At 38.9% G+C, this 27,034-nt stretch overlaps 2 protein-coding genes and 1 pseudogene across 2 annotated transcripts in view; 2 read left to right on the top strand and 1 right to left on the bottom strand.

The window, feature by feature from the left end:
• LOC115444718 (pollen-specific leucine-rich repeat extensin-like protein 2) overlaps positions 1–11,090 on the top strand; it is a 48,967-nt gene extending 37,877 nt beyond the window's left edge. The window contains exons 2-4 of the mRNA XM_030170601.2: positions 8,581–8,706; positions 9,052–9,225; positions 9,437–11,090. Of these exons, the coding sequence (XP_030026461.2) occupies positions 8,581–8,706; positions 9,052–9,225; positions 9,437–10,687 (1,551 nt within the window). The 3' untranslated portion in view covers positions 10,688–11,090. The remainder of the gene's footprint in view (positions 1–8,580; positions 8,707–9,051; positions 9,226–9,436) is intronic.
• Positions 11,091–14,745: 3,655 nt separating this feature from the next.
• LOC115444717 (proteoglycan 4-like) lies at positions 14,746–16,761 on the top strand. Its single transcript, XM_030170600.2, has one exon. It carries the CDS (start codon positions 14,760–14,762, stop codon positions 16,689–16,691), a length of 1,932 nt encoding a protein of 643 aa, XP_030026460.2. The 5' UTR covers positions 14,746–14,759; the 3' UTR covers positions 16,692–16,761.
• Positions 16,762–22,124: 5,363 nt separating this feature from the next.
• LOC119190466 lies at positions 22,125–25,909 on the bottom strand (annotated as a pseudogene).
• Between the last annotated feature and the right edge of the window lie 1,125 nt (positions 25,910–27,034).

Below are 27,034 nucleotides of genomic sequence, written 5' to 3'. Positions count from 1 at the left end.
ATGGATCAATTAATTTAATTGTAACATTTGAGCGAATGAAGTTTCCAAGATGTATTTTTATGACTCATTTTTTTAATTGCTTTTATATCTTGTTTATCTTAAAACAAGGCTGTCGCTTGATTTATAATCTGAAACATAAGACCCTAAAAATTAGTGTTTTAAATTGACATTTAATGAAACTTACCTCAATAAATTTTGTTATTAGTTTGGTATTTAAATATCATTTGATCTAGTTACTGAGTCATACGATAAATTATTTTATTTTTAGAACAGTCACGGCTGATATTTATGAGAAATTAGTTGTTTCTTGCGGCTTCACCCGCGTTTCTTTCCCGCTACAACGTTCCCTAAATTACTAACGCCTTCTGTAACTACGCGAGAACCATAGTTTGAACGATCTTATATACAATTACTGAGCATTGCCGCGTAACTTTTGCAGTGCTAATTAAAATTCTGCATATTGTTTTAAATAAGGGTTCTTACTACCATGCGAACACCTTAACCGTCTAATGCAAGTATCATAACAATTTTACCGATGCGGAAATCAAACTGGCGACCTCATGACTCATTCTACTGCAGATCTTGTCACGTAGTATATTTTCCCACGACCTGCTTCAAATTCAAGGACAATAATTTTACCCGAAAAAATAAAATATCTGCGAATAAATAAATTTTGCATTAGACAGATTTTTTATTAATTTTAAGTGGCATTTAACCTTTGATAACATACAAAAGTAGGCTGGTATACAATTGCCGACAGGAAACATCTCTTGATTATATCTATGCATCTACTTACCTTTAAATCTGATGTGCAACCAGTCATAAAAATAAAAAATATATTCTCATCAATAATCGTTTCTTCTTCAATATAATAAAATTCAAAGGGTTTACTTTATTTTAGATAAAAAAAAATATTTCAGTTCAAGTCAATGTTCAGGAGAATTTTGAAGATTTGAATTTATTCAACCACTTCTGAGGCTGACTGTACATTATTATTTTGCTGTACCAGTACTTACAAAAATCTTGTCTAATGCCTGTATGACGACGTATGACTATCGTCTAATGAGAGGTTTTGGCCTTTTCACCAAAAATAATTCAAGAATCTATTTACCCTTCTCTATTCCACCCTACTTTCTATCTACTATCAAAACTCTACCAATTTCGGATTATCTTCAAGCCAAGTCTTTAAGTACCCAGCAGCAAGGTTAACTTGTGGTTTTTATAAATACCGTGGGATCTTTACAAATGTCATCTCGACGCCTAGATATAGGTTAATGTAAGCCAAATGAAGCAGATTATGAACTGGTTTTAGTAATTAATTGCAATTGTGTAATCATATCAATCTCTTAGTGAGTAGGTACTGGTTTTTTTTTCTTATACGGACACAATAAAATAATCCCACTGCATCTGATGGTAAGTAGAGTGGGGTCCAATTAAATGTCGATTGACGATTAATGCTGAGAGGTGATTATCCCTTGAGTCGACACAACTATGCCGGCCTGTTGGAGCGGATATTCACAGGCTGATCCCGGAACGCGACACACTTACGTGGGCCACTTTAGCGGGTTTTAACACCTTGTGTACGGTGGTCGCTCTCCAGGCGGATATAAAATATATCCTAACACCACAAAATTGTAAATCGGTGACGTCTTAAAGTTTTGGGTTTGAAACCGTAAATTCTGGTGTTGGTTTTTTTTATTACGTATTTCTTTATTGATGTTTAATTTGCGTATAAATGTTTTTGTTTGTATAAATTCTATTTGGTGCTACTATTTAAATTGTAATGATTGCCATTGTTAAATTATAATATCTCAGAGTGCCAATTACTGATTTAGATCCCGGAAACGTTCTATAACGCGGGCGTAGTCGAAAGCCGCAGCTGGTATAAATATAAAACACGGAATGTCGGTTGGTACATTTCGCAGGTCCAACAGTTGAATGTCGTGTCCTGCGACAGCCTTGATCTCGCACACTCACATCTGACACAAATGTTTGTGAATGTTCCACATATTTGATACAAATAATTGGTTTATATTTTGTAAACGCACATTGTGGGCTATTGCCGAGAGTTATAGATCTACCTTGAAAACAATATTATACTATAACTAGATATTGTACGCGACTTTGCCCGCTTGTCCCGCCTTTCCGCAGAAACGATCCATAGCGCCATCTATTTTAAAAAATAAATAGCCAATAGTTCCAACAGGGCGGCATAGCTGTGTTGACTGTCTAGGGGTAATCGTCTCTCGTCAGTCGACATTCTATTGGACCCCACTCATTACCATCAGGTACAGTGCAGTCACTTTGCTTGCACATATAGAAAAACACAAAAAAGCTTAAAACACGCCATCTATCAGTGTGCCAAATCTCATCTAAGTCTGTTTAGCGGTTTCTGCGTTTACTTATAATAAGCATCCAAACATTTACATAAGCATTCATATTTATAGGAAATACAAGAAAATTAGTAGGTCACTAGGTTAACGTGGGGGACTATCGCCTAATTCCTCTCTGTAGTCGAGGAGGCCCATGCCCAGCAGTGAGACAGCATATTATACAGGGCTGATATTATAATATTATTATAATAATAATAATATCAGTTCTGTATTATATCCTGTCCCACTGCTGAGCACGGGCCTCCTCTACTACTGAGACGGAATAGGCCTTAGTCCACCACGCTGGCCTAGTGCGGGTTGGTAGACTTCACTTCGAGACGAAGGTTCAAATCCCAAGGGCACACACCTCTGACTTTTCTAAAAAATATGTGTGTATTCTTTGTGAATTATCGCTTGCTTTAACGGTGAAGGAAAACATCGTGAGGAAACCTGCGTATCTGCGAAATTTTCTACTAGGAATTTTAGAGGGTGTGTGAAGATAACATTATTATTATAAGATAAAATTATAATGTTAGCATAATTGCTGAAAAGGGAATTTTATTCTACGAAAGACACAATGCAAATGAGGAATCTAGATAAAATACATTCTATACAATGACAGAAACTTTAAGGAAACAAGAAATTCGAGTGCTGCGGTGACAAACATTTTTTGTTTTCCCGGAATCTTGCGCAATCACGTTTAATGACATGCAATAGTGACACTTTCGCGTCAACAGCAATCGAGAATTGTCTAAACATGTGACATCATTACACGCATTATTGTTTCAAGTGACTTTCACTCTGACGCGAGAATTAGGACCCCAGCTTATTAGACCCGCTGTTTATGGCAGGCTCTAATTTTAGCCGACATTCTTGATATTAGTTTAGTGGTTTCTATTACTTCTTACGTTATGTCTTATTTACTTCTAAATTACTATCATGGAAACTTTGGTGGTGGTAGGATATATTTTATATCCGCCCGGATAGCCATCACCGTATGCAAGGTGTTACAACCCGCTATAGTGACCCACGTAAGTGTCGCGTTCCGGGATCAGCATGTGTATCTCCGGTTCAACAGGCCGGCATAATTGTGTCGACTGATGAGGGGTAATCATCTCTCGGCGTCACTCTATCGGACTTCACTCCACTTACCATCAGGTGCAGGGTTCACTTCGTTTCATTTAATTCGTACATAATATCGAATTAAGTAAATTAGAGTGGAAAGATTTTGTTTTCATGACAATCACTTAAAATTCTAAAAGTAACAAATAGTAGTCCCGCTCTTTAATATTTGTTGGTATTTGAAGGACATCGTAACCTATTTCTAGTCATAATACCATGGACGATGTAATGAGTGGGCCTCATAGCTTTTTATTTTAAGTCACAGTGGTAAGAACATTACCATACCATTAGAAATCCGTCACTGTTAAGTCTGGGTGAAGTCATTGTTAGCCTCAAAATTACGATCGCAAATTACCTCCTCATCTTTTTATACTGTGTTTTAAAATACGGTAGTTTTTTAGGCAGTGACTTGTGTAATTTTATTTATAGGCATTCAATCACGTGTCGAAACTATTGACATCTTTTGAGTGTGTATTTATATGCAATGACACGGATTCTTATTGCAAAATTTTTATTTCTTACTTGCTAGGCCTTGTTCCAACATGATGATTTAGGATGTCAGTGTTTTAAATACTTTTTATAGCTTCTGTATTTACATTGTGTTTCCTAGGTGGAATCCAGAGAAATAACATCGTATAATATCAGCACAAATACTGGATCTAGCTCTTCCTTATTGACATTATGGTTCCTAATATGTCTAGACTTTTCCTTCTGTGTATTAAATATAATAAGCCAGTGTTACAAGTAGTTGCAAATACATAACAATAATACATAAACAACGCCGAAAAATACAGCATTTCTTAATATTAGGACCTGGCACATGAGGTAACTGACATGTGGGATGTGGACTCTACAATTATTGTCCCGATTGTCGTTTCTACGCATGCATAGGTATTAAAGAGCCTCGACCAACATCTTCAGAAGCTTTCAAGTGCCGGTTGGGTCAAGAGCTAGATGTAGAAGGCAGTAATGCTGGACACGGGACGCATTGTGATTTGTGAGGAGATACCTGACTTTGAATCCCTAACCAGCGGTGGCTTGGGTCTTGTGTCTATTGGAGGTAGATTAGTTTTTTTTATATTTTTTATGCATTAATGATTTTTATATATAAATATGTAAAATAAAACTTTCAGAATAAAGAATTCATAAATATAGTACTATATAGACTTAGCAGCCCCGATTGCCCATATTATTTCAAATTTTAATAATTTTCCTTCGTTAGGTTATAACGCTATAACATTCCAAATTAGATTGCCAAGGAAATAAATCATCAGTGCAAGTTTATACAAAATATTTCCTTCAGAAATAAACTTGTATTATAATAGTGTGACAACCAATGACTATTTCCTATACACAAGAAAGTCATTATCATAGTCATTACCGCTGACGCTGAAAAAGAAAATTGAACCGGATGTATTTTATGCATAGCAGTAACCCCGGCTCGTAGTTACAGACGAGAAATAATATTTTTACATTACCTGCCGTATGACTTATGGTATCACAGACGAGAAAATTAGTAAATCTTTAGGTAATGAAAAACAAACACATCACGCATTTATCCCCGAAGGGGTATGTACAGACGCAACCAGGGCACCAACTTTTCGCCAAGTATTTTACGTCCCATGATGTGATAGGGGGTGAGCCTATCGCCATATCGGGCAAATTCCAGACCCCGGGCTATTACTGAGTATAAAAACCCAAATATCACTATGGCAAACCCGGGATTCGAACCCAGGATCTCAGAGCCCTGTCATACCGCTCATGCAGTACAACTACGCCACGGAGGCAGTCTACGGTATGTAAGTAATGAATCCTACAAAAATCTTGCGTTCACTACCGTTCTGGATATTGTGTGCTAAATTTCATACTTTTAAAGAGCTAAAGTGTGCGTTATCTATCAGTCAGTGTTAAAATGTTAAATATAATTATAATATCTTTAAAAACTTGTATCAATAAAGTTCATAAACGAAACCACGAGTTACACAATAGAATTATTCGAAAGGGTTTGACCCGTTTGTCCGTTCTAGTTAGTGTGGTCGCCCTGGCGCGGGCGGTGACGTAACGATGCGCACGCGCAACTGGCCCGGTATGCGGCGCGATTACAATTGTAATTAGCTGTTATTGAAGTCATAAAATGTTTTGGTGATTTTTATCTGTAATTTAGATTATAGTTGCACTTTAGATTATAGTATATTAGATAATTACGCAGTTAGTGATAAAATTGTAGTAAAGTTACGTTTTACTATGCTTTGCCTGTAGGAAGCTTACGCTGGTTATAATGTATATAGGATAAAACAAACATCGACAGCGAGCATGATATTTTCCACTTCCGTTTTTATACATATTTGGAACCGGCACATTTTATTTTTTGGAATATTTTTCGAAAAATTAGTCGCGTAGCGAATTAAGCTTGCCAACTGTCGATAGAAACTACCAACGTTATATATCTACTAGTTTCAATTAAGTTGATTGCCCGACAAACCAATTCAACAAAAAATAATAGCCAGTAAAGCCATATATGTAAAAGTCAATAGAACAAGAGCCCGTGAACCCCAGACCTTCGTTATTTTATAAAAGCTGAAAGTTTGTCAGCGCTTGCTCCCAACACAGGTAAGAACGATGGGGCATTATGAAGTTTGGGTTACAGTGGCTTTGGCAGGTACACGGTACCAAAGGTGTGTAAAATACCGATCTAGTTTCATCAAATAATAAAGTGAGATTTTATGGTATTGCCTTCAGAAAATTATTAAAAATCACGTTATTCATTGACAGACACTTAACATAGTGGCAATCCCTTGCCAGACACCCTTAATGTTCATGAAATTATAATTTTATTTACGTTATAGTATAAAAGCTGATTTTTATATATAGTACTTGGGTAATAAGTAAATAATGTTTCCTCGTTAACCAGACGTTTTTGATACACACACACCTTTAGTACCGTGTACCTGCCAAAGCCACTGTAGCCCAAACTTCATAATGGCCCATCGTTGTTACATGTGTTGGGAGCATGCGCCGACAAACTTTCAGCTTTTAAAAAATAACGAAGGTCTGGAGTTCACGGGCTCTTAGACTACAAGTCTGATTACAAAAAGTTCCGGCTCATAAGTCTCAACTTGCATCACTATCTCAACATAAAACACTAATTACATCGACTTGCAAAAAACCGTATGATTACAATTTTTTTTATCTATCCTTGACAGGTCTATGTATCTTTGTCTAGAAATTTCGCAAGAAAAACACGCGAGCTATGTGAACAGATTTATGAGACGTTCGAAATATATAACAGTAGCTTAGCTCTGATTTTCCTGTAGTTTTTATATCACTGAATGTTGTGACTACGGGATCATGAAAAGGCAAGACAGTAGTACTACAACGGTGTATTAAAACGCACACATTCCTTTATGCTTAAAAGGGTAAGTAGGTAGGTAAATAGAGGTCAAACTAGGGTTTATAACTATTAGTTCCGTCCCATGATAACCGGCCGCCATATCGGGTACATATTCCAGATTACGGGTTGAAAATGTGCATAAAAAATATCACCAACTACATATGACATACTTATCATGCATAGTTTAAGTTTGGCACTGGATATCAATGCACTCGCTGCGATTGGTCTTATAATTACCAATAATAACCAGGCATTATACTAGTGAAGACATAAAATTTTGATTACCAACTGCACATTATTGCTTGACAGAAAAAGAAAAAAATACGCTTTACTTCGTATTCATATTTTTTTACTAATCTTCAATGGTAAATCTATTAATACCTTCCGCTTATCAGCCAAGATAAAGACACCAAAAGGTCAGTTGTAATGAAATATAATTTTCTGATCGATATCAAGAGCAGAGGCCGTTTGTTCGATAGCTGTTGAAATGTTAAGGTTATCTTCGGAGTTGAAAGGCCCTCTGGTTGAAACTACTGCCCTCGGTCAATAGGATCTATAGCTCTGTTACTACCATATGCCTTAAGTGTGAATGGGATAGCAATTTATTATGTTCACGAGCATGCATACATGTTTCAATTAGTGCTAACATGGATATAAGAATCGTATGTTGATTGCTCTGGTAAAAAAAAATATCAGTCTAACTAATGTCTTCAGAAATGTCATTAATCTCTAGACAATAGTTAGAATTTTGCTGGGCTATTTTATTTATATTAGATTGATTCCACGTACCGGCAAGCGTAGCGTTGGACGTCTCCCTGTAAGTTGGACAGACGACTTGATAGAGGTCTCGACAGGTCCGTTTGGAATCTTTGGGGGAGGCTTATGTTCAGCAGAGGACTTTATGTGGCTGATGATGTTAATAATTTTATTGATTGGAAACTGGTTGACTTGTGGCAATGGCGTTCTAATTACCATATGTATTGTCCTGTAGTGATTACGAAATATGTTAAGTATAACTAACCAGCTAATTTAAAAAGTAATGGAGATTAATTGATATTCTCCTGGTTTAAGACGGACGTTAAACTAATCGAGTTAATTAATAAGCTGAGAATAACTAAAATGATTACTGTCTATGTGAGCCATTCTATCGTACAGTGGGGGCGGGTATTAGAACCTATTATGGCTGTCCAAGGGTACGGAGCTATTCACGCTCTGATTATATTACTCAATATGTTTACATGGTTATTTATTACATTTGCAAATCTCATTAGATATTAATGAAGGTTGCTCGAATAATTCCATCATTAGTGTTTGGCCAGATAATTTTTTCGCTTCAAAGCAGGTTTAAAACTGAATAATTTACAGAAATAAGTCAAGGTTGTGTTTACTCTGAAAATTTAAGAGGTCTATCAATGATTATATGAAATGTAAATGTACTAATCACATCCAGAGTACCCAGTATATTCACACGGGCGTGGAGATTCCTATTTCTATTTGCGCACTTTATTCACTCGCTTTTACGTTTTGTTTTTAGAGTATCAGCGACGTGAATGAAAAACGATGTCAGATTCCCGTAGAGATCTACTAACGTTAGCCCTGTTTCTGTTTCTCTCTTAAAATTTTCAATAAAAAATCAGCCTTTTCTTGACAATTGTTGTGTTGTTCTAGTTTTTAACCAACTCTCTTCTATTTCAGGTGCTATGTTTTCTACTGGCGGCCGGACTAGCGGCAGGAGCTCGCCCCAGGCCGAGGCTCCAGCAGCAAATTGACGACCAGTACGACTACGAGCCGCAAGGACAGGAAGGAGGCGCTGGCGATCAGGTATCTTATCTTTTAATTTGCGTTTTAGATTCTAGAATAATTGTGACTAACTAAGATGCATTGGACTAATACGTTAGTATGAATTACACCCAAGATTAGTCTTACAATATCACAAAAAATATTACAAATTTAGAAAGAGCTATTAAGTTTTTAAACAAATAAATTGTCTGACTCCCTGTCATAGCCTTTGATGTGCATTGTGGATCTTTAACTTTAAATATTTGTCGACTGCTTTTCATCCTCGTTCCAAAATGAATTGTTAGTCACATTGGTAAAATTACAAGCAATAGGTTACTATCCACATGCTAAGCTACCTATATGACCGCTCATATTCCTTAATTCCAGGTGGTGCTAGTATCAGCGGACGCGTACGACGCGCTGTACAGACAGAACGACAGGTTGGATGACTACGAGCCGCGCGCGCTGCAGCGAGCGCCGGCGCGGCAGAAACTGCAGCCGCAACCCGCCCCCGAGGGACCCAAGCAGCCGCCCGTGCAGACCATCCGGAATTACAATAAAGTAAGAATTAGAGAGAATTCCTTATTGAGCAGTTTGTTGTATATAAATAGAGGCTAATGAAATTGGATCTGCAGAAATTTGAAACGAAACTAAACTTTGCTTTTTGTAGTTTTAACATCGCTTTTTATATTTTGTTTTTACTTCTCAAAGTGTTTCCTTCTTTAAATTAAAATAGTCTATTGTATTAACATTTTTATTCATAAACCTCCAGGTAAACGATGACGGCAGCTTCACATTCGGCTATGAGGCGGCCGACGGGTCCTTCAAGGAAGAGACGCGAGGCACTGACTGCGTTGTGCGCGGCAAGTACGGCTACATCGACCCCGATGGCAATAAGCGCGAGTTCACCTACGTGTCCGGCAACCCCTGTGACCCCAATAAGCCTAACGAAGAAGAGGAGCCCGAGGCGCCGGCCCCAGACTCCGCGGAGCGCGATGACGGAGTGCCCAACTACCCGACTCGGCCGGCGCCCAGGCCTACGACCGCCCGACCCCCCACGACCTTCTTCCAGAACGACTTCAGGGACGCCGATGAGGATGAAATTGAAGAGGAGCCTCTGCAGCAGATCAGACCTAGAGTAGTCCAGCGCCCAGTGGCAAGACGACCTGCTTACCACGCGCAACAGGTTGCCATCACTCCACGACCAGTGCCCATTCCCACTTCGCCCAGAGCACTGCCGCCGCCGCCGCCCACTACTTTCAGACCGCAGCCACAGATCCAAGTGACGCCAAAGCCTCAGATTCAGTACAGCCCTGAGCCTAACTACTCGCCATCTCCTTCTCCAATTCTGACTACCGCCAGACCCTCGCAGATTGATTTCGCTGCTGAATTTGCGAAATTCCACCGCGAAAATCAATTGCCAGCAACCACGACAGCTACTGTTGCCACTCCCAGTAAGACCACAGCCGCTGCCGCATCCCCCGCGCCTAGCGGAAACCCTCTGTACTCGACGGAGTTGGTATACGACCCATCAAGCGGACAGTACAACACTCAGCTGTTCCAAACCCTGCCACAAACCAAGGGAGAGTTGAACCTTAACCAGAGACTGCAGCCATACGTGGCCCAACAGCAACCCCAGCAGAGGCCGTTCATACCGTCACCCCAAATCGCTCCCGTGCCATCCTCGCCCGCGTCCAACGTGCCACTCTTCAGACACCAGATCCAGCACTCGAACCCACAAGAAGTATACCAGAGGCAGCAATCTGAGCAGCAGTTCCAGAACTCGCAGCAGCTGTTCGCGCAGCAGCAGCAGCTGCAGCAGAGCCAGCTGCAGCGCGACCGCGCGGCGGCGCGTGCGCAGGCGCAGCGCCTGGCGGCGCAGGGGCAGGGCGCGGCCGCCGCGCCGGCGCCGCAGCGAGCGTCTCCCGCGCCGCAGTTCTACTACGTGGCGCCGCGCGGCGGCGAGTCCGTCTCCTCGGGACAGATCGACGCGTTCCTCAGAGGACACGGCATCCAGTTTTAAGAGTGAGCTAGGCATCACTGTCGGCCGGTAGAATCTGGGGTTTAAAAGGTCATTTTGGCTTTTATATTAGTAAAGATACTACGATTCTTACTTAAAAAGTTCACGTAAGTTTAAGTGAACTTTTTTTGGTACGAAACTTAATAGCTTTGTGTGGTTCAGCCAAAGTGTCCTTTGCCCCAGGCGCCCGGTGTCGTGTGGTGAGAGTGGCGGTGGGACAGTGGCGGCGTGGCCGTCCCGTGTACATAACGTGTCTAATCAGTACCTTAAAGTAATTCTAGTATAGAGGTTAAGTATGAACCGATCCGGCGCGCGATAGTCCGCGGCGCGATTTTGTAAAAACTCACAAATGGTATTTTGTACTTCTTTGTTTATATAATAAATTATATTTTTTATAATATAGAAATATGTGTTTTTGTTTAACCCAATCAATTGAATATATTCAGTCGCAAACAAACAAGCAACGGCTACCCTATACATATACAACACTAAATAGTTGTATACTTTGTTGTATTTAAGGCGCCATATGTAGAAACTAGCAAAACATTCCAGCAGCTATTACAAGAGTAAACTATAACTAAAAATAAATCTAATATAAATAAAGACTTTTATTTGTTAACCCTCCCTCAAATATAACCACAAAAAACAATAATCCAATCAAACAATACCCAAGCGTGAATTATTCTCTATATTAGTGTTATAAAAAATTGCAATAGTTCCGCATTCTGAGTAAGTACACGCAAGGCCGGCGTGTTTCACTTGACGCGTATCAGGATATCGCCTTATCGAGTTCCATACCTAAAACGTATCGGAAATCGAGGCCTTGGCAAAGATATTAAAAAATGCGACAGACAAGCTACTTGAGGGTAGGCGACATAATAATCATATATAATATCAGCCCTGTATTATATACTTGCCCACTGCTGAGCACGGGCCTCCGACACTACTGAGAGGGATTAGGCCTTAGTCCACCACGCTGGCCTAGTGCGGATTGGTAGACTTCACACACCGAAATTCCTATAGAGAACTTCTCAGATGTGCAGGTTCCCTCACGATGTTTTCCTTTACCGTTAAAGCGAACGATAAGTTCACAAAGAATACACACATAATTTTTTTAGAAAAGTCAGAGGTGTGTGCCCTTGAGATTTGAACCTGCGGACATTCGTCTTGGTAGTCCGTTCCACGCCCAACTAGGCTATCGCCGCTTTTGACTTGAGGGTAGATGACATATTGAATAGTAAATTTTCGAATTGACGAAATGTTTCTTGCGGCAACTATCTTGTAGCACTTGTCTGTGAACACCGCCAAGATTTGACTCGCCATTATACTGACAAGACAAGTTTTAGCTTTTTGGAGAATCGGAAGTGCCTGGCGAGGTAATTGCTCTGCCTTATTAAACCTTATCGCTAGTTTGAATTACAAATGCGTTGTAAGCACTGCGCTCTTCTAATAATTTGTCAGATTGCAAGGGTTATACTTCATAGCCTGTTTTATGGAAATAGGTAACAGATAGGTTGACTACAATACGGCACTAATTTCGATCACCGCATCGATACACTTCGTGTTTGTGTATTATAAAAATATATTTGATTAAGAGACTAAACCTTATCAGTCCTACTTAGTGAAAGATAAACAACAACAACGAAAAGTAACATTTTCATACTTAATTTGAAAAGAGACAGAGTCATATATCGCCCTCCTACAGACACAACTAACTCCTGGAGTCTATAGTAAGGCTGTACGTCATAAAACGAAAACTGCACGTCTACGTAAAAACAATAATGGATTGAGCACTAAGTTTGAATACAATTTGGATTTTACAAAGACTAGAAGCATAGTAGGACCTACAAGAATAATACTGGCGCCATCTAAAGTTGTTAAAGAATTTAAGACATATTACATAAAAAATAAACTACGCGGAATTGTAAAGAACCATTTGGAAAAGACAAATCTGCCGTGATTTACATTTATACCACTAGATGGCGTAAAAAGTATATCTTATATTTATTATGTTATTGCCGTAGCAGAATTCTAAATAATATGATACAGTCAGTATAGTCTTATTCAACGAGAGTATATTCGGAATATACTCTCGTAGAATAAAACTGTACGTTATCGGAAGATGGAGCGCTGAGGGCGGCAAAATTAATAGACACACTGTAAAACACACACACATCACGCATTTTTCTCCGAAGAGGTATGCACAGGCGTCATCAGGGCACCCACTTTTCGCCAAGTGTGTTCCGTCCCATGACGTGATAGAGGGCAAGCCTGTCGCCATATCGGGCAAATTCTAGACTCTGGGTTGATAATGAACAGAAAAACACAAACATCACTTTTTCGACCTGGGATTCGAACCCAGGACCACAGAACGCTGTGGCTGCCTGGGTGATGTCTCCGAGGCAGTCTGGTAACACTCTAATCTATTTATAATCTCATCTATTCATTCAATTCTTAACATGTCTCTGTTTGAATGCATAGCGTTAGTTGGTAGCTTTAAAAGCCTAAATATTTTGCACATAGAGTTCTTTATTATCTACTAGGTAGAATCTTTTATTACTTCTCATTTACATTATATGTAATGAAAGATTTCTGAAAATTGCATTGGACAATTATATAAAATATGTTGTAATGTGAATATTGATTAAGTTGAAATTGCTCTAATTTTGGGAATATTTAGACGGAAAATTATTTTTAAATCATCATTTTAAAGTCATTTGTTGAATGCAAACAGTAATTGTTCTGGTAACATAATAAAGAGATACTAATTATTATGAAAGTAGGGTTGTAGCGATTGGTCCCGTAGCATAGCTGTACTGCATGCGTGGTATCACTACTGCTGTGTAGTCCCAGGTTGAAATACGTCGCGCAAAGTGATATTGCCTTTTTTTACTCAGTAGCAGCCCAGAGTCCGATATACGGACCCATTATGGCGTCATGTTTGCCTATCGCATCCTCGGACGGAACACATATGGTGAATAGTTGTATGTTCTGGTTGTACCTATGGAAACCTTTTCGGAGATATAAGCAAGATGACTAATTTTATGTCAATACGTATTGAACCTAGTTCTGTAGTAAATTCCTTAATCATGTATTAGGTTTGTGTTTATAAACTATGGATAATATAGTTAGTTGTACAGTTATCTCTGATATATATTGTACAATTATTTTTTGTCCCAAATAAATAAAATTAAATAGGAAGCCCCTAATACAAATCCGAGCGCCGAGACGACGGTTGCGGTTTCGAAGCTAAACTTAAAAGGCATAGTACGCAATAGTTGACAACATTCATTGATAAGGTTTTAAACATTTAACGATGAAGAAAAACGTGATGAAGAACATTAACATTTACCATAAGATTTTAGCGGAATCTCAACCCAAATTAGGACTGCGAGGTGGAGTAATGAAATCAACTCTCTGAGTATTTAAATAGTTACCCATACTGCCAGATAAACTGTTGACTGAATAAAGAATTGTAATTGGGAAGAGGGATGAAATTATTATTGGAATTATTGGGATTTTGCCATTTTCAAAGACATACTGCAACAGCAAAGAAACCACTTTATGTTTCTAGTGCCTACATACTGTAGCTAAAACTATTTCACTTCTTATAAAATAGGATGAAATAAATATATTAAAACAGCATTGCAAATTTAATTTCTCATGACCACATAAGCTTGTACCATATGTTTGAAATTGTTAGTATGAATATACGACTAAAATTAATTATAGATTGACCTAAAACGTCGACATTGTCCGACGTGGGAACACACACCGACACCCTTTCATTTAAAAACAATAGCCACCAATACACCATTAAACGTAGAATATACCATAAATATACCCTAAAACTCGATCACTCCTAGCAAAACTGACAATTAAACAATCTGGATCTTACGGCACTGGTAGACGTTTATAAAAAAAGATTTTCCGTTTCAGATAATGAAATGACAACAATAGTAGTGTTTGCGCAAGCTGTTCGCACGGCTGAGGACGCTAGTGGGGCTATATTTTATATAGGGGAGTGGTGTGCGCGCGCAGCTGCCGCAGTCATGCCGGTGCGTGCCTTGGCGAGATGATCCTTACAATCGTTGTCGTGTGTCTTGCGACCGCCGCAGCCTCCAATACCACCGATGCCACCCCAGAATCAAGCACTAAAGAGATCCTCAAAGCCAGCGAATCGGATCCATCTAAAGTTGAAATCGTGAAGCAAATACGCCGGTTAAATGATGACGGGTCGTACACGATAGGTTACGAAGCTGATGACGGGACCTTCAAGATTGAAAGTAGGGATGTGCTTGGGAATGTCAAGGGGACTTTTGGATACATCGATAAAGATGGCGAGATTAAACGCGTTACTTACTCGTCCTCTAGTGAAAGTACTCCGGTCCCGGTTACCACGAGCACTACTCCGAGTACCCCCGCCATGGTAGTCCGCATGAACAAAACTGTATCATCAACAACGCGAAGACCATTAGCAACTGTTGTTTATCCCACTAGAGGAAGTCATACCACACGAGGTACTGTTATCCAATCTATTCCCAGGAGAAGAGCGTCTAGTACTAGGCCTACGCCGACCGTGGATTCAAATACTGAAAAGCAAAAAACCGAAGAAACTACTACAAGTTATAAGCCTAAGGTTGAAGACACTTTGAAGACTAGAACACAGATATTGAAGCCCATGCCAGTGTCAACGCAGGAAGACCTAATTACGAAACAAACTACAACAAAGTTGCCCTCGACTATAAAGCCAGTTTACGAGGATGTGATGGAAAAAGAACCTGAAACTGAGCGTAACAAAGCCAATACTATCAGAAGGCAATTGTCAGGAACCAGTCCCAACCCTCACATGATAAGCCTGCAGCAATCAGCAGGTGACGATTCAACCGATGAATATGGTAGTCAAGTATCTCTCGGCACTATCAGACCTTTATTCACGACAACCACACCTCGACCTAGATTGGTGCCTATACACTCTATCGTGGCAGCACGACAAAGAATCCAGCAACAATACCAAGAAGCACCTCTTCAGGACCAGGAAACAACAGTCGAAGCAAGTACGGGAAGAATTTTCGATAACGAAAACGTCGTAACTACAAATCCAGTACCAGTGGTTCATATACCCCCACGAGACCCAGAAGATAGGATATACCAGCAGCCTATATACAGAAGACCGTCTCCAGCTGTGCAATTCCGAACCCGTGAGTATTTAAGAGATAACCCTGGCGCTGCAGTGCCCATTGGTAACCAGCGGCCCTTTCTTCAGTACGAATTTCCAAACAAAGTACTGGAGCCACAGTTCGTAAAAGAAGTTCCACCCACCCAAAAGACTGAAGCCACGACGCCTTATGAGATACGACCTGCGACTAGAATAATTCCTATACCAGTAGACGAAAGGGGAGTGCCTTTACAAGGGTATCAGGGAAGATTTGTAAACCCGTATAGGGCTCCAGTGTCCTACCAACCACGATATGAACCAGGAGACGAGATGGGCAGCATCTCCGCACCAGTAAGTACTAGAGACTTACGACGACTTCTGTACGTATTAATATTAAGACAGAATCGTTTGCAAAGTTTAATGGATCAGATGCTGCCAGGTCCCCCCTACCCCGTACCGATGTACAGAGACGACTATCGATACCAGAGTCGATATCAAGACGACGGATACGACTATCGATACGAACCGTATCGAAACGAATACAATTACGATAACCAATATGATCAGCGATATATGTCTCGAAGAAGGCTTTACACAAGGCCTTATGACACTGCAGGTTCTGCGACCAATCATATTGATGATATGCCAGAATATCTACCACCAGAAGTTAGAGAAGCGTTGCTTCTGAAAATGCTGATATTGGCAATAAGTCCAGACTTTGTACCGACAACATCACCCCCAACTGAGTTAACAACTGCTGCCCCACCAAGGAAGCAGGTCAGAAATGTTCAAATTCTTGGAGAAGAAGGCTCTTCTGATGATACTAAGAAAACCATGCAAAGGCACTGAGGTAAAGTTAGTTATTAATAATTTAAAGTTACCGTTGTTAGAACAGTATAATTTTAATTCTGTAGATTAGTTTAGGTAAAGTAATACTCATCTAGCTTAATGTAAATATGGAAATATGATGAATTATTTATGAAGTTTTTCATGTTTAAGAAATATAAATTTCTTGATATCTTTCCCATCCAGTTAGCTACAGTAAAATATCTATAATTTACGACGTATAGTATTATTATGATAAACAAAACATACCATATTTTAGAATTATGATAAGCGTATCGGCCATTAAATGTTTTATAAGTCTGTCCATTTCTTTTATTAAAGGAAAATATCAACCATTAATTGTTACAATTTGAAAAAAATCCCATTTGGAACTTATTTTTTTCTGCTAATTATGCAACCAGTATTTATATTTTACACAATCGATCGATTGTGAGACAATCATGAATCAATTATAGTTAAGATAGTCAATTGTGTTTTTTTCGTGTACTTTTATTAATGTAATTACAAAATATGCATGTCATGTCAAGGTCTTTTCCCAAAACATTACGTTGGTGAGTATTCATATATTTGTTCAAAACTTTAAACAATGGCCAGCCTTCATGGCTGCGACTGTTACACAAAAGGTAATTAGGGGGTGAGCAGCAAATAAGAAAACTACGCAAACTACACTAGCAATTATTTTGATAAATATGAGCAGTTTATTTTTGCAATATTAATTGTTGGGATCTAGGTTGTAAATTGTTTAAAATAACCTTTATTAACCCATCAGAAAGCGGTGTCAATATATTGTACCTTTATAGAATAACTTATTTGGTTGACGCCTGTTTGTTACGCTTTATATCAGGAACATATGATAAATAATTTCTAATGTTTACGCGAATGTTACACATTGAAATAAAACTAGTTTTCGGATTTTATTGCGGTTTTAGTATTATATTTTTATCCCAACAATTCGATGCCTGCAGGATTCATGGTCACAGGGTGGACTCAGGTGTTGGTCAGGAGAAATTTATAGTACAAAAAATCACTACAGAATCCAAGAATATCTAGTTAATATTAAAACGCTTGTAACAATTACCATTTGTCTAGATTATCACAACAAATGCTCAAATATGAATATTAAGTTTCCTGAACACAAGTGGATTATTCTTAAATATTAGCCAAGGCTGTTATCATTTTTTATTATTTATATAAATTAATTCATTCATACGAACTATTCTATGATATTGTAAAGATTAAGCCGGCAAGAATCCTCATACATAAACCTTTCCTTGTTTACTGTATTTAAAGTGTGCCAAGTGTAAGGCTGTAAACTAATTACACTTTGTATCTAATTACTTCCGACATACAAACCGGTTCAGCCTCAGCTATTTTGTGAAAGAATTTAGGAAACATTTTAACTCATAAATAACTGTGATGTCGGATTTCTTGAATGGCACGCAGCACGGAAATAACGCACTTATATACTGGTTTGTACTTAATATTATAAAAAAAGTCCTTTGCTGCGTCTATCTGAACGCCATAAACTCAACTGCAGAACGAATTTCGATGTTTGCTATGGAGATAGTTTGGAAGGCTGGAAAGGACATAAGCTACTTTTATCCCGGAAAACACTGTTTCACACGGACAAAATTGCGAGAAAACGTTAATAATTAATATAATACTAACTGATATTTTGTTATGGTAGCAGAAGAAAGTAGGTAATCGAGCAGCTGATGTTAGTAGTCACCTTCGCTTATAACTACACGATCATTTGGTTTCATGTGGTTTCCGATTTTTGGTAGGAGAAATGGAAATTACTTAGGGGGACTAATTTTACTTCCAGCAATGTAAAGTCCTTACGGTTGACTGGGAAAGAGTGCCGGCATTAAGTCCGCCTATGTACAAAATTTATTTGGATGTGGAGTGCAAAAATAAAATAAATAAATAAATGTGATGACCAATGTAACAACTTTGTCAGACAGTGGTATCATTCTTATCATTATCAATTCAAGCCGCGCATAAGTGAAGCTGTTTACTAATGTTTTGATATTGACAATAAACTCCTAGACGTACGAAGCGTAATAACTGCCATCATCCATTTTTTTGTGATAGTAAAACCGTGCCCACGTGTATCCGGTGAACCTATGAATCCTGTTGACAAAGCTGGCCACAGAACGCAACATCACTCAAAATGGGTTTGAAACTAGTGCGTTTGATGTAAGAAGCGCAGGAGCATTGAGCGTTAAGTTAGACTTCCGGTTATTGCGTATTGTAGCGGTCGTTGACTTAACTCAGATACCATATCGGCATGCGTGATACTGCGACGAAATGCCTATATTTTTATTACAAAAACCCTTGGAAGGTCTGATACTCTTCTATTCTTATACAGTTTCTATAGAGTAGGCACAACCGAATTTGTTTCTTATGTGGGTTACAAAAGTAATTTCGCTTTTTTTCTACTACTGGCCGCTTAATTGATCCAGTACTTCGAGATAGGATTCATTCACAGATAATTTGTGTTAGAAAATTGGGGATTGAACCCAATATCTTTCAGTGATATTCTCTATGAGGTAAGAAGTACCTTTAGTGATAAAGATAAATAGGAGTAATCTGGAAGATCCTGTATTTTAGTCTATATTTTAGTAAAGAATATAAGTCTATTTGCTTTGATGTACGTATTAGCTCGTAATTCAGCAAGTTTAAATCTTAATGGAATAACATAACCTAAATGTTAGTATACAACTTTGTGTCTTTCTGGGCCAGGAATCTGAATTTCAGGTGTGCTTACTCTAGTAATTTCGTCTGGTAATCTTAAGCATATATATGGAGTGATCAGTGTGATTCTTCGGTTTCATTTTAACAATCTTACAAATTCAAAACACTATACAATTTGGTAGGTTATTTGCTTTCACTAGGCAGCACCGTGCAGAGGCGGCTGCGGACGACAATTTAGACACTTCCGTCAGAGGAAGCCCGCAGCCATCCCTAATGTGCTGAAGAGGGCCACCGGTGAGTTTTAGGTGGTTTGCTCTGACCACCACACACATCTTTCCACCTACACTACCATCCTTCCATAGGAATGATAACCACTGACCCTGGAGTTTACCATTAGGAGTACTGATCGTCATTCAATTGCTTAAAAAATCCTACTCACTGACTCCAACACCGTTCAAGTAAGTACTAAAGTGATGCAATATAGTGGGAACACACACACATTGTGTGGAGGTTTCCCACAACGGCACCTCCACACGGCCCTCGCAAATAAAAAACTATTTTATAACAATGTAGTGCTTTATTTGACTTGTTGTGTAATTAAGATATTTGTGTGGTGCGGATTTGGAAGGGACTTGACCCCAGTGATTGGAGGGAACAATTGTGTTTTAATAAAATTATCATTATACTCAAAGTTACTTTAAAATTGGCTGTGTATTTCTTTTTGTAGATCGGAATAAAAAAACTGGGACCCCGGGATATTCAACCCTTAATACCATCGCTGGTAGAAATTTTATTTTTGCACGTAGTTTCGCTTGAAGTGTTCAGAATAATAATCTTTATATATAAAATAATGAATCCCTATTTCCCTTGGTTACGCCATCACGCGTGAACGGCTAGACCGTCTTCAATATTTTTTTTGTGTTAATTATTGTCAGGAGAAGGATCTTATGAAAGAAAAAAATTAAGGAAGTTGAGCGGAACGTTAGAAAATTTAAGAAAAGTTAATTTCGGCGATTGACAGAATGCGCGCTGCAAATTCATAGTTAAGACAGGACAACGTCTGTCGGGTCAGCTAGTACCAAATAAAATAGGGTCAGTCTTCTGTGATAGAGATATTTTTAAAATCGTTTCCATAGTTGATATTGGGTTTTTATTCAGTGTCAGCATTTTTTCGCGGGTAAGAAACGCATTATCGCTACCACCACTTGGAGGGTGAGTGGGATGGTTATGTTGTTCACCGGTCTTACGGCCCATTGTCGACGCTCGGGAGTATAAAATCATCCGAGCGAGCGTTGGACCGAGTCCCTAACCCTGTATACCCTACACCGGCACACCAACCAAAACCCGCGGTGGCCTTCTTTGGTGCATACGGGTTCAGTGTCTGCATGGAGTCTGAAATTTGTGCCCGATATGACAAAATATCTCATATCGCATTGTGGCGAACACACATGGCGAAAAGTGGGTGCCCTGGTTACACCACTGCCTACCCTTTTAGCGATAAAGGCTTGAGGGTGTGGTATGTGTGGTTCCATAGTTCTAAATATTACCCTGCACAAATAGTAAATCGTATTAGTTATGTATGATGATACGTCTTTTAAAATTATAGCAGAGTAAATTGCTAGAAATGCCCCAAAAACCTGAAGAACCATCACACTTTAAATATAATTACATTCTTGTGACATGGCATTTTCGATCTATTTTTTCATCAGCGAGACACCAAGCCTGATATGTATTACAGGTCCATTAATACAGTAGAAATGTTAATCAGGGCTGTGCATCACAAAAAAAACGGTAGAATGGTGAATAAGGGCAACAATACCTAAACTGAATCAATTACCTAAATTGATATCACTCTTATATAATTTAATTGATAAATAATTTCTGTAAAATTTTAGCTAGCTACATAGTTTTAAACAGTTTGTTCGATATATCTCTGTATCTTACTTATCTAATTTTTCCTAATATTATAAACGCGAAAGTTTGTGTAAATATTTGGCGATTTATTAGAATTAAAAGCAGAAACAGAAGAAGAACTGGTTTAAATATGAAATTTGGCATACGGGTAAACCATGTCCTGGCGTAATGTTTTTATCGGTAATTTGCTCCCGTGGAATATAATTGAAAAGTTAATCTGATTCTTAAATAGATGGCGCTAACGTACAGATGACGCTATAAATTATTTTTTAGTGTTTCACGGGGATTAAACTGTGAACAACACCTAGTTATAGTAAATTTTTCTTCCTAGAACCACTTCTAACTGTAATTTCCTTTAAAACATCAAACGCTTACGCATAATGCCTGGATGCAAAACATAATAATTCATTCATATTTACATAGATAGATTTTGTCTCAGTACTTCCACTACCTAGTTAGATAACGGATTTACATCTTTATGTACGAAATAAACATTTCTTGTCAGACGTAATCTAAATTGTAGATTGTAATTATTGTCTTACAATGGTAACATAACTTAAAAGAAATGAGATTGAGGTGATTTTAATATATAGGCATTCAAAATGCAAATACTTTTAAAATGGGGTGCATAAGTACCTACCTCAAATTATTATTTTATTCGTAAAGAAAATTGTATTTTATGATACAAAATAACTTTAAATTCAGTGTAAATAATAAATGCTCAAAGTGTCATTTAATTTCGGTGATTTCTAAGTTTCTCAAAAGGTGGAGGTTACTCAATTGGTTGTAAAAAAAAACGTAGGTTGTATAAATAATAATTGGCACTATGATTTTAATCAATTTAATATTGCACTTACCTGTAAATTTCAAAACAAATGCATCAATAATTTTTTATTGGCACATTTACGACCCTTTATTAATTGAGCATTGTTTTAATATCAGTAGAAACAAGAAATCACTACACGACTATGCGCCTCTGTCTACAGATCTAAAGGTATTACCAACACTATTCACATTTAATAAGGTTCAAATTTAATTTCAAATGACGCTTAGTCGAGCATTCCCTATTTATCCAAAGGAATAAATACACAGCCATACCTAAACAAATGGATATCATTTTAATTAAAATATTCTAAATATTTACAAATGAGAATTTATTAAACTAGTAGGATCCGAAGCTGATGTCGTGGAGTGGCGCGGCACCGCCTTGGGGCAGAGAGTACTCCTTGAGGAGCTGGTCTAACATGGAGTAGGTCTGCGTGTTCCTCTGCTGGGGCACCTGGTTAGGCTGGTAGCGTTGAGGGGCGGGGGCGAAGTCATCGGAGCCGAACTCCTGGATCTGTGGGGCAGGCCTGAAGTCCTGCTTGGGCTTGTACTGTCGTGGTGCGGGTTCGGGGTTGAAGAAGTTGTCGTCTATCGGTGAGGGAGCGGCGCCGGCGAAGAACTGAGGCTGGAATGTGCAACGGATTGTGAATAAAAAATATGAAGCTACAGACAGTTTGTCTACGTACAATCGCTCGTTAAACTGAAGTCTTTTCACTTATATATAATAAGCCATAAAGAATGAAATAAATCGGCAATTTTGCTAACCTTTTATGAAGTCGATAACGATACAAAGGACCATATTATAGGCCCAGTCTAATCGACGTTCCAAACATTAGGGCGACCTGCATTCATCTAGATATGAGCGTGTGACTCCGCTATCAATTTCCATCAGGCGTTATTACTTTCCATCTAGTATCACGTCTTCTGACTCAAGCGTGTCATCTGCTAACTCACCTTGGGAGGAGCAGGAGCAGAGTGCTGAGGTGGCGGCGGTCTCGGCTGCGGCTGGGGCTGAGGTCTATACTGTTGCTGGGGTTGCGGAGGCGGTCTGTACTGCTGTTGGGGCTGTGGTGGGGGTGGGGGTGCAGGCCTGTACTGCTGCTGTTGCTGTGGCGCGGGCCTGTACTGTGGCTGGGGCTGCGGCCGGGGCTGCGGCGCGGGGCGCGGGCGCGGGGCGGCGCGGGCGCAGGCTCCTCGTAGTCGTAGTCGGGGGAGTTGTACTGCCCGCGACCTCCCTGCTGGAATGGGGTGGAATGGGAATTTGTTAACACATAATATGAAAGCAATGAGCTTTAGCCTTGAACCTAATTGATACATACTCTGAAAATTCAACTTGATGCCTGCCTAAAATGATACTTATGGGACAAAATAGACATAGCCAAGTATATATCTTTCAGAGAAATCGCATGATTTCACTAGTTATATCTAAGGTTCATGCATGTGTATCTTAAATATAACCAGGATACGGTATTATATAGTGAAACCATTAATGTAGCTACCGTCTCTCAATTAATAATAAGTATAAAAGCTGATCATAATAGCGATGAGTAGCCTCAAACATTAGCAACACTACTATACTCTGCGGCTTGATGACAGGAATGTACAAAGCGGTCGTAGCATACCAGAGGGACTATAACTTACAAAATACCTTCCACTGTATCTACGATCTAATAGGTATTTATACTTTAATAAATAAATAACTTAAAAGCGGCGATAGCCTAGTTGGTTGTGGAACGGACTGCCAAGACAAATGTCCGCAGGTTCAAACACCAAAGGCACACACCTCTGACTTTTCTAAAAAAATGATGTGTGTATTCTTTGTGAATTATCGCTTGCTTTAACGGTGAAGGAAAACATCGTGAGGAAATCTGTATACCTGAAAAGTTCTTTATAGGAATTTCGAGAGTGTGTGAAGTCTACCAATCCGCACTAGGCCAGCGTGGTGGACTAAGGCTTAATCCCTCTCAGTAGTAGAGGAGGTCCGTGCCCAACAGTGGGACAGTATATAATACAGGGCTGAATAACTTACAGTCTTAGGCTCCCTGGTAGACTCGTCAACGAGGGTGGGGGGAGCGACGGTGATGCCCTCTCCGGCCGGTTGGAAACCATACTTGTTCGCTCCGTACTCGATCACACGGAGCTGGAATTTCAAAAAACGAATATTAAGTGTCGCCATCTTGGATCACATTCGAAATTGGAACAATCTAAATGGAACGAATGAAAAAATAAAATTATTAATTCTTTCACACTGGTGGACGGTTTGAACCTAGTATTTAAGAATAGAGGGAGTAATTTGAAAATATAGTCAGAAAGTAAATGTTAGAAAGTTAAAAATTAAAAACACCTTATTGCTAATCTTCCTATGACTTTATATTTTCTGCATTTTTAAGTTAAAATCGAATTAAAATGAAATATCCCATTTTCTGAGTGAGTATATTAAAAGCATACCTTTCCAGTATTGTCCTTGTACCCGTATTTGCCCTTGACTTCTCCGGCGGGGGACTTGGTCTCGATCTTGAACGAGCCGTCTGCTGCCTCGTATCCGTATGTGTACGAACCATCCTCGTTGTGTCTGAAAACCATAGATCATTCATTTTAGTTCTTTCATTGTTTTTTGTACCCCGTTTATAGGTATTTCACGTTATTTAGGCAGGTTATAGATTAAGGGCAGATACTGTTTATTGTCGCCAGTGGACTGGTAATGTTATGTATCTAATTAAAAATTACCCATTATGATCTATGGAATAGTGTTAAGTATTCATAATGTGGACAAACTAGAATTGCTTTAAATTACCCTTTGAACATTGATATCGTTGAAAGATATCTATTTAACGTTCTGAATTTGAACGTGATTATTTTCTTAAATTATTAACTGGCTGAATAAAAAAGAATAAATCATTATACATAAAAAGAGTGTAATCAAAAGGATATTACTTACCAGAGTTACCTTAAGTTCTAAATTTAAAATTAGTCACTCTCTTCAGTTATGAAACTTCAATAAGACAGAACAATAGAGGCCATTACCTGTTGATCTGCTTGAGGATGGGCACGGGCGTGGTGGCAGCCTTGGTCTCGGAGGCGATGTATCTCGGCGCGCGCTCCTCCGCGTACTGCGCGAGCGCACACGTCGCCGCAACAGCCAGCACCACCTGCCAACGTAAGAGAAGTGCATTAAAGCTAAGTTTAGATTTGCAAATTCTCGCAGCAATATATTGCACACAAACTTTCAGATGCGTTCACACTAGCGGGGATATTTTAATAATTCTACACCAATGCGACTACCAGTCCTGCAAGTGTTTAATACTAAAACCTCTTTAAATCCAACAACCTGAAATGTATCAAAAACCGACTCCATCTCAAAACGCGTGCAAAACTAAAAATAACACATTGTTAAGTAAATTTAATGTCATGCTCCATTTAGATGACCTCTAAATATCAAGGTCATGCGTGTTGCAAAAAGTGTTCACTACAGCGCTGTTTCTAGCTAAATGTAGAGGGCCTATTGTTGAGAGATACACGTTTAATGCGTTGGACTATAGCCGAAACGTTTACACAGGCTCATAATGCTGCATAACAGACGATTGGGTTCTGGAAACACCTCTGACTGCTAGATTGCTGGCGGTAGAATATTTGATATCCGCCCGGATAGCGACCACCGTATACAAGGTGTTAAAACCCGCCATAGGCCACGTGTGTCGCGTTCCGGGATCAGCCTATATATCCGGTTCCAACAGGCCAACACAACTCTGACCACTAACGAGGGGTAATCTTTCGTCAGTCGGCATTCTATTAAACCCCTCACCACTTACAGTCAGGTGTAGTGGAGTCACTCTGTCGTGTGTGTACAAAAAATCTAGCACAGCTTAGTATTCAATACTTCCAAGTCAGTTTCAAGACGCTGTTTCGTTTACGGCCGTCACCGAGATGATGTTGTTTTAAGAACTAATTTCTATCACTATGGTTCCGTGTCCGTTGCACTTTGTCACCCGAGTATGGTTAATCAATCAATTTATTTTGCAAATAAGTTATTATTAGCAGGCGCATTGTGGTGTCATCTAGCCGAAAGGATTATATTATTTCCGATCGGAATGTAAGCAATACATCCAAGATTGTCGGTGTGTGTGTACGGGTAAAATTAGACTGAACTGGGCATAAAAATCGGTCCGACACAATATCGCCGACACATCGTATTAACATCGGTTCAATACTGTTTGTCGTGGCGGCGGACGTAGTCAAATGCTATAAGGTGGCCAACTAATAAGTCTACGCGGAAGTGCGTAACCATATTGCAAACAGCAACAAGATTTTATTGCAGAGAAATTTATTTTAGAATAACGGCACGCACCACAACTATACTTTCTACGTTGAAATACGATAACACTCGAATAAAAATGCGTAATTCAATATTTTAACAAATCATATTTTTTTTCCGATTCATCTATACTAATATTATTAAGCTGAAAATTTTGTTTGTTTCTACTAAACCGATTATTAAACCGATTGTCAATTTTCACTAATAGAATGTTACATTACTTCTGAGTGCTAGACGCTACTTTTTTATCCCGGTAAAATATTTATTTCGGAATATTGTTTTTTTTTTCAAAAACACGGAGCGGCAGACTAATGGGGCATTCCACGTGAAGCGGGCACGAAAAAAGTCTCTCAGATTTTCGTAATATTTCATTATGTTATACCTGTATATGTCCTCGATCCAGATACAAAATATTATTAAAGTATAAAGCCTGGTAAGCGAGTTAAAGGACTTTGAAGTTTTGACTGGCCGGCTGGTATACGCCACTTCGAATCAATTATCAATTTTTACATGTTACAATAAAATAAATAAAGCAATGAAATAAATACTTCATTTAATGAGCTTTTTATTGTATTTTGGAAATTGAAAAATGTTTTTT

The sequence above is a fragment of the Manduca sexta genome, chromosome 24 (genome assembly GCF_014839805.1).
Source record: "Manduca sexta isolate Smith_Timp_Sample1 chromosome 24, JHU_Msex_v1.0, whole genome shotgun sequence".
NCBI classification, from domain to species: domain Eukaryota; kingdom Metazoa; phylum Arthropoda; class Insecta; order Lepidoptera; family Sphingidae; genus Manduca; species Manduca sexta.
The sequence above is the reverse complement of the archived record's forward strand: the minus strand, read 5'-3'. Positions and strand labels throughout refer to the sequence as shown.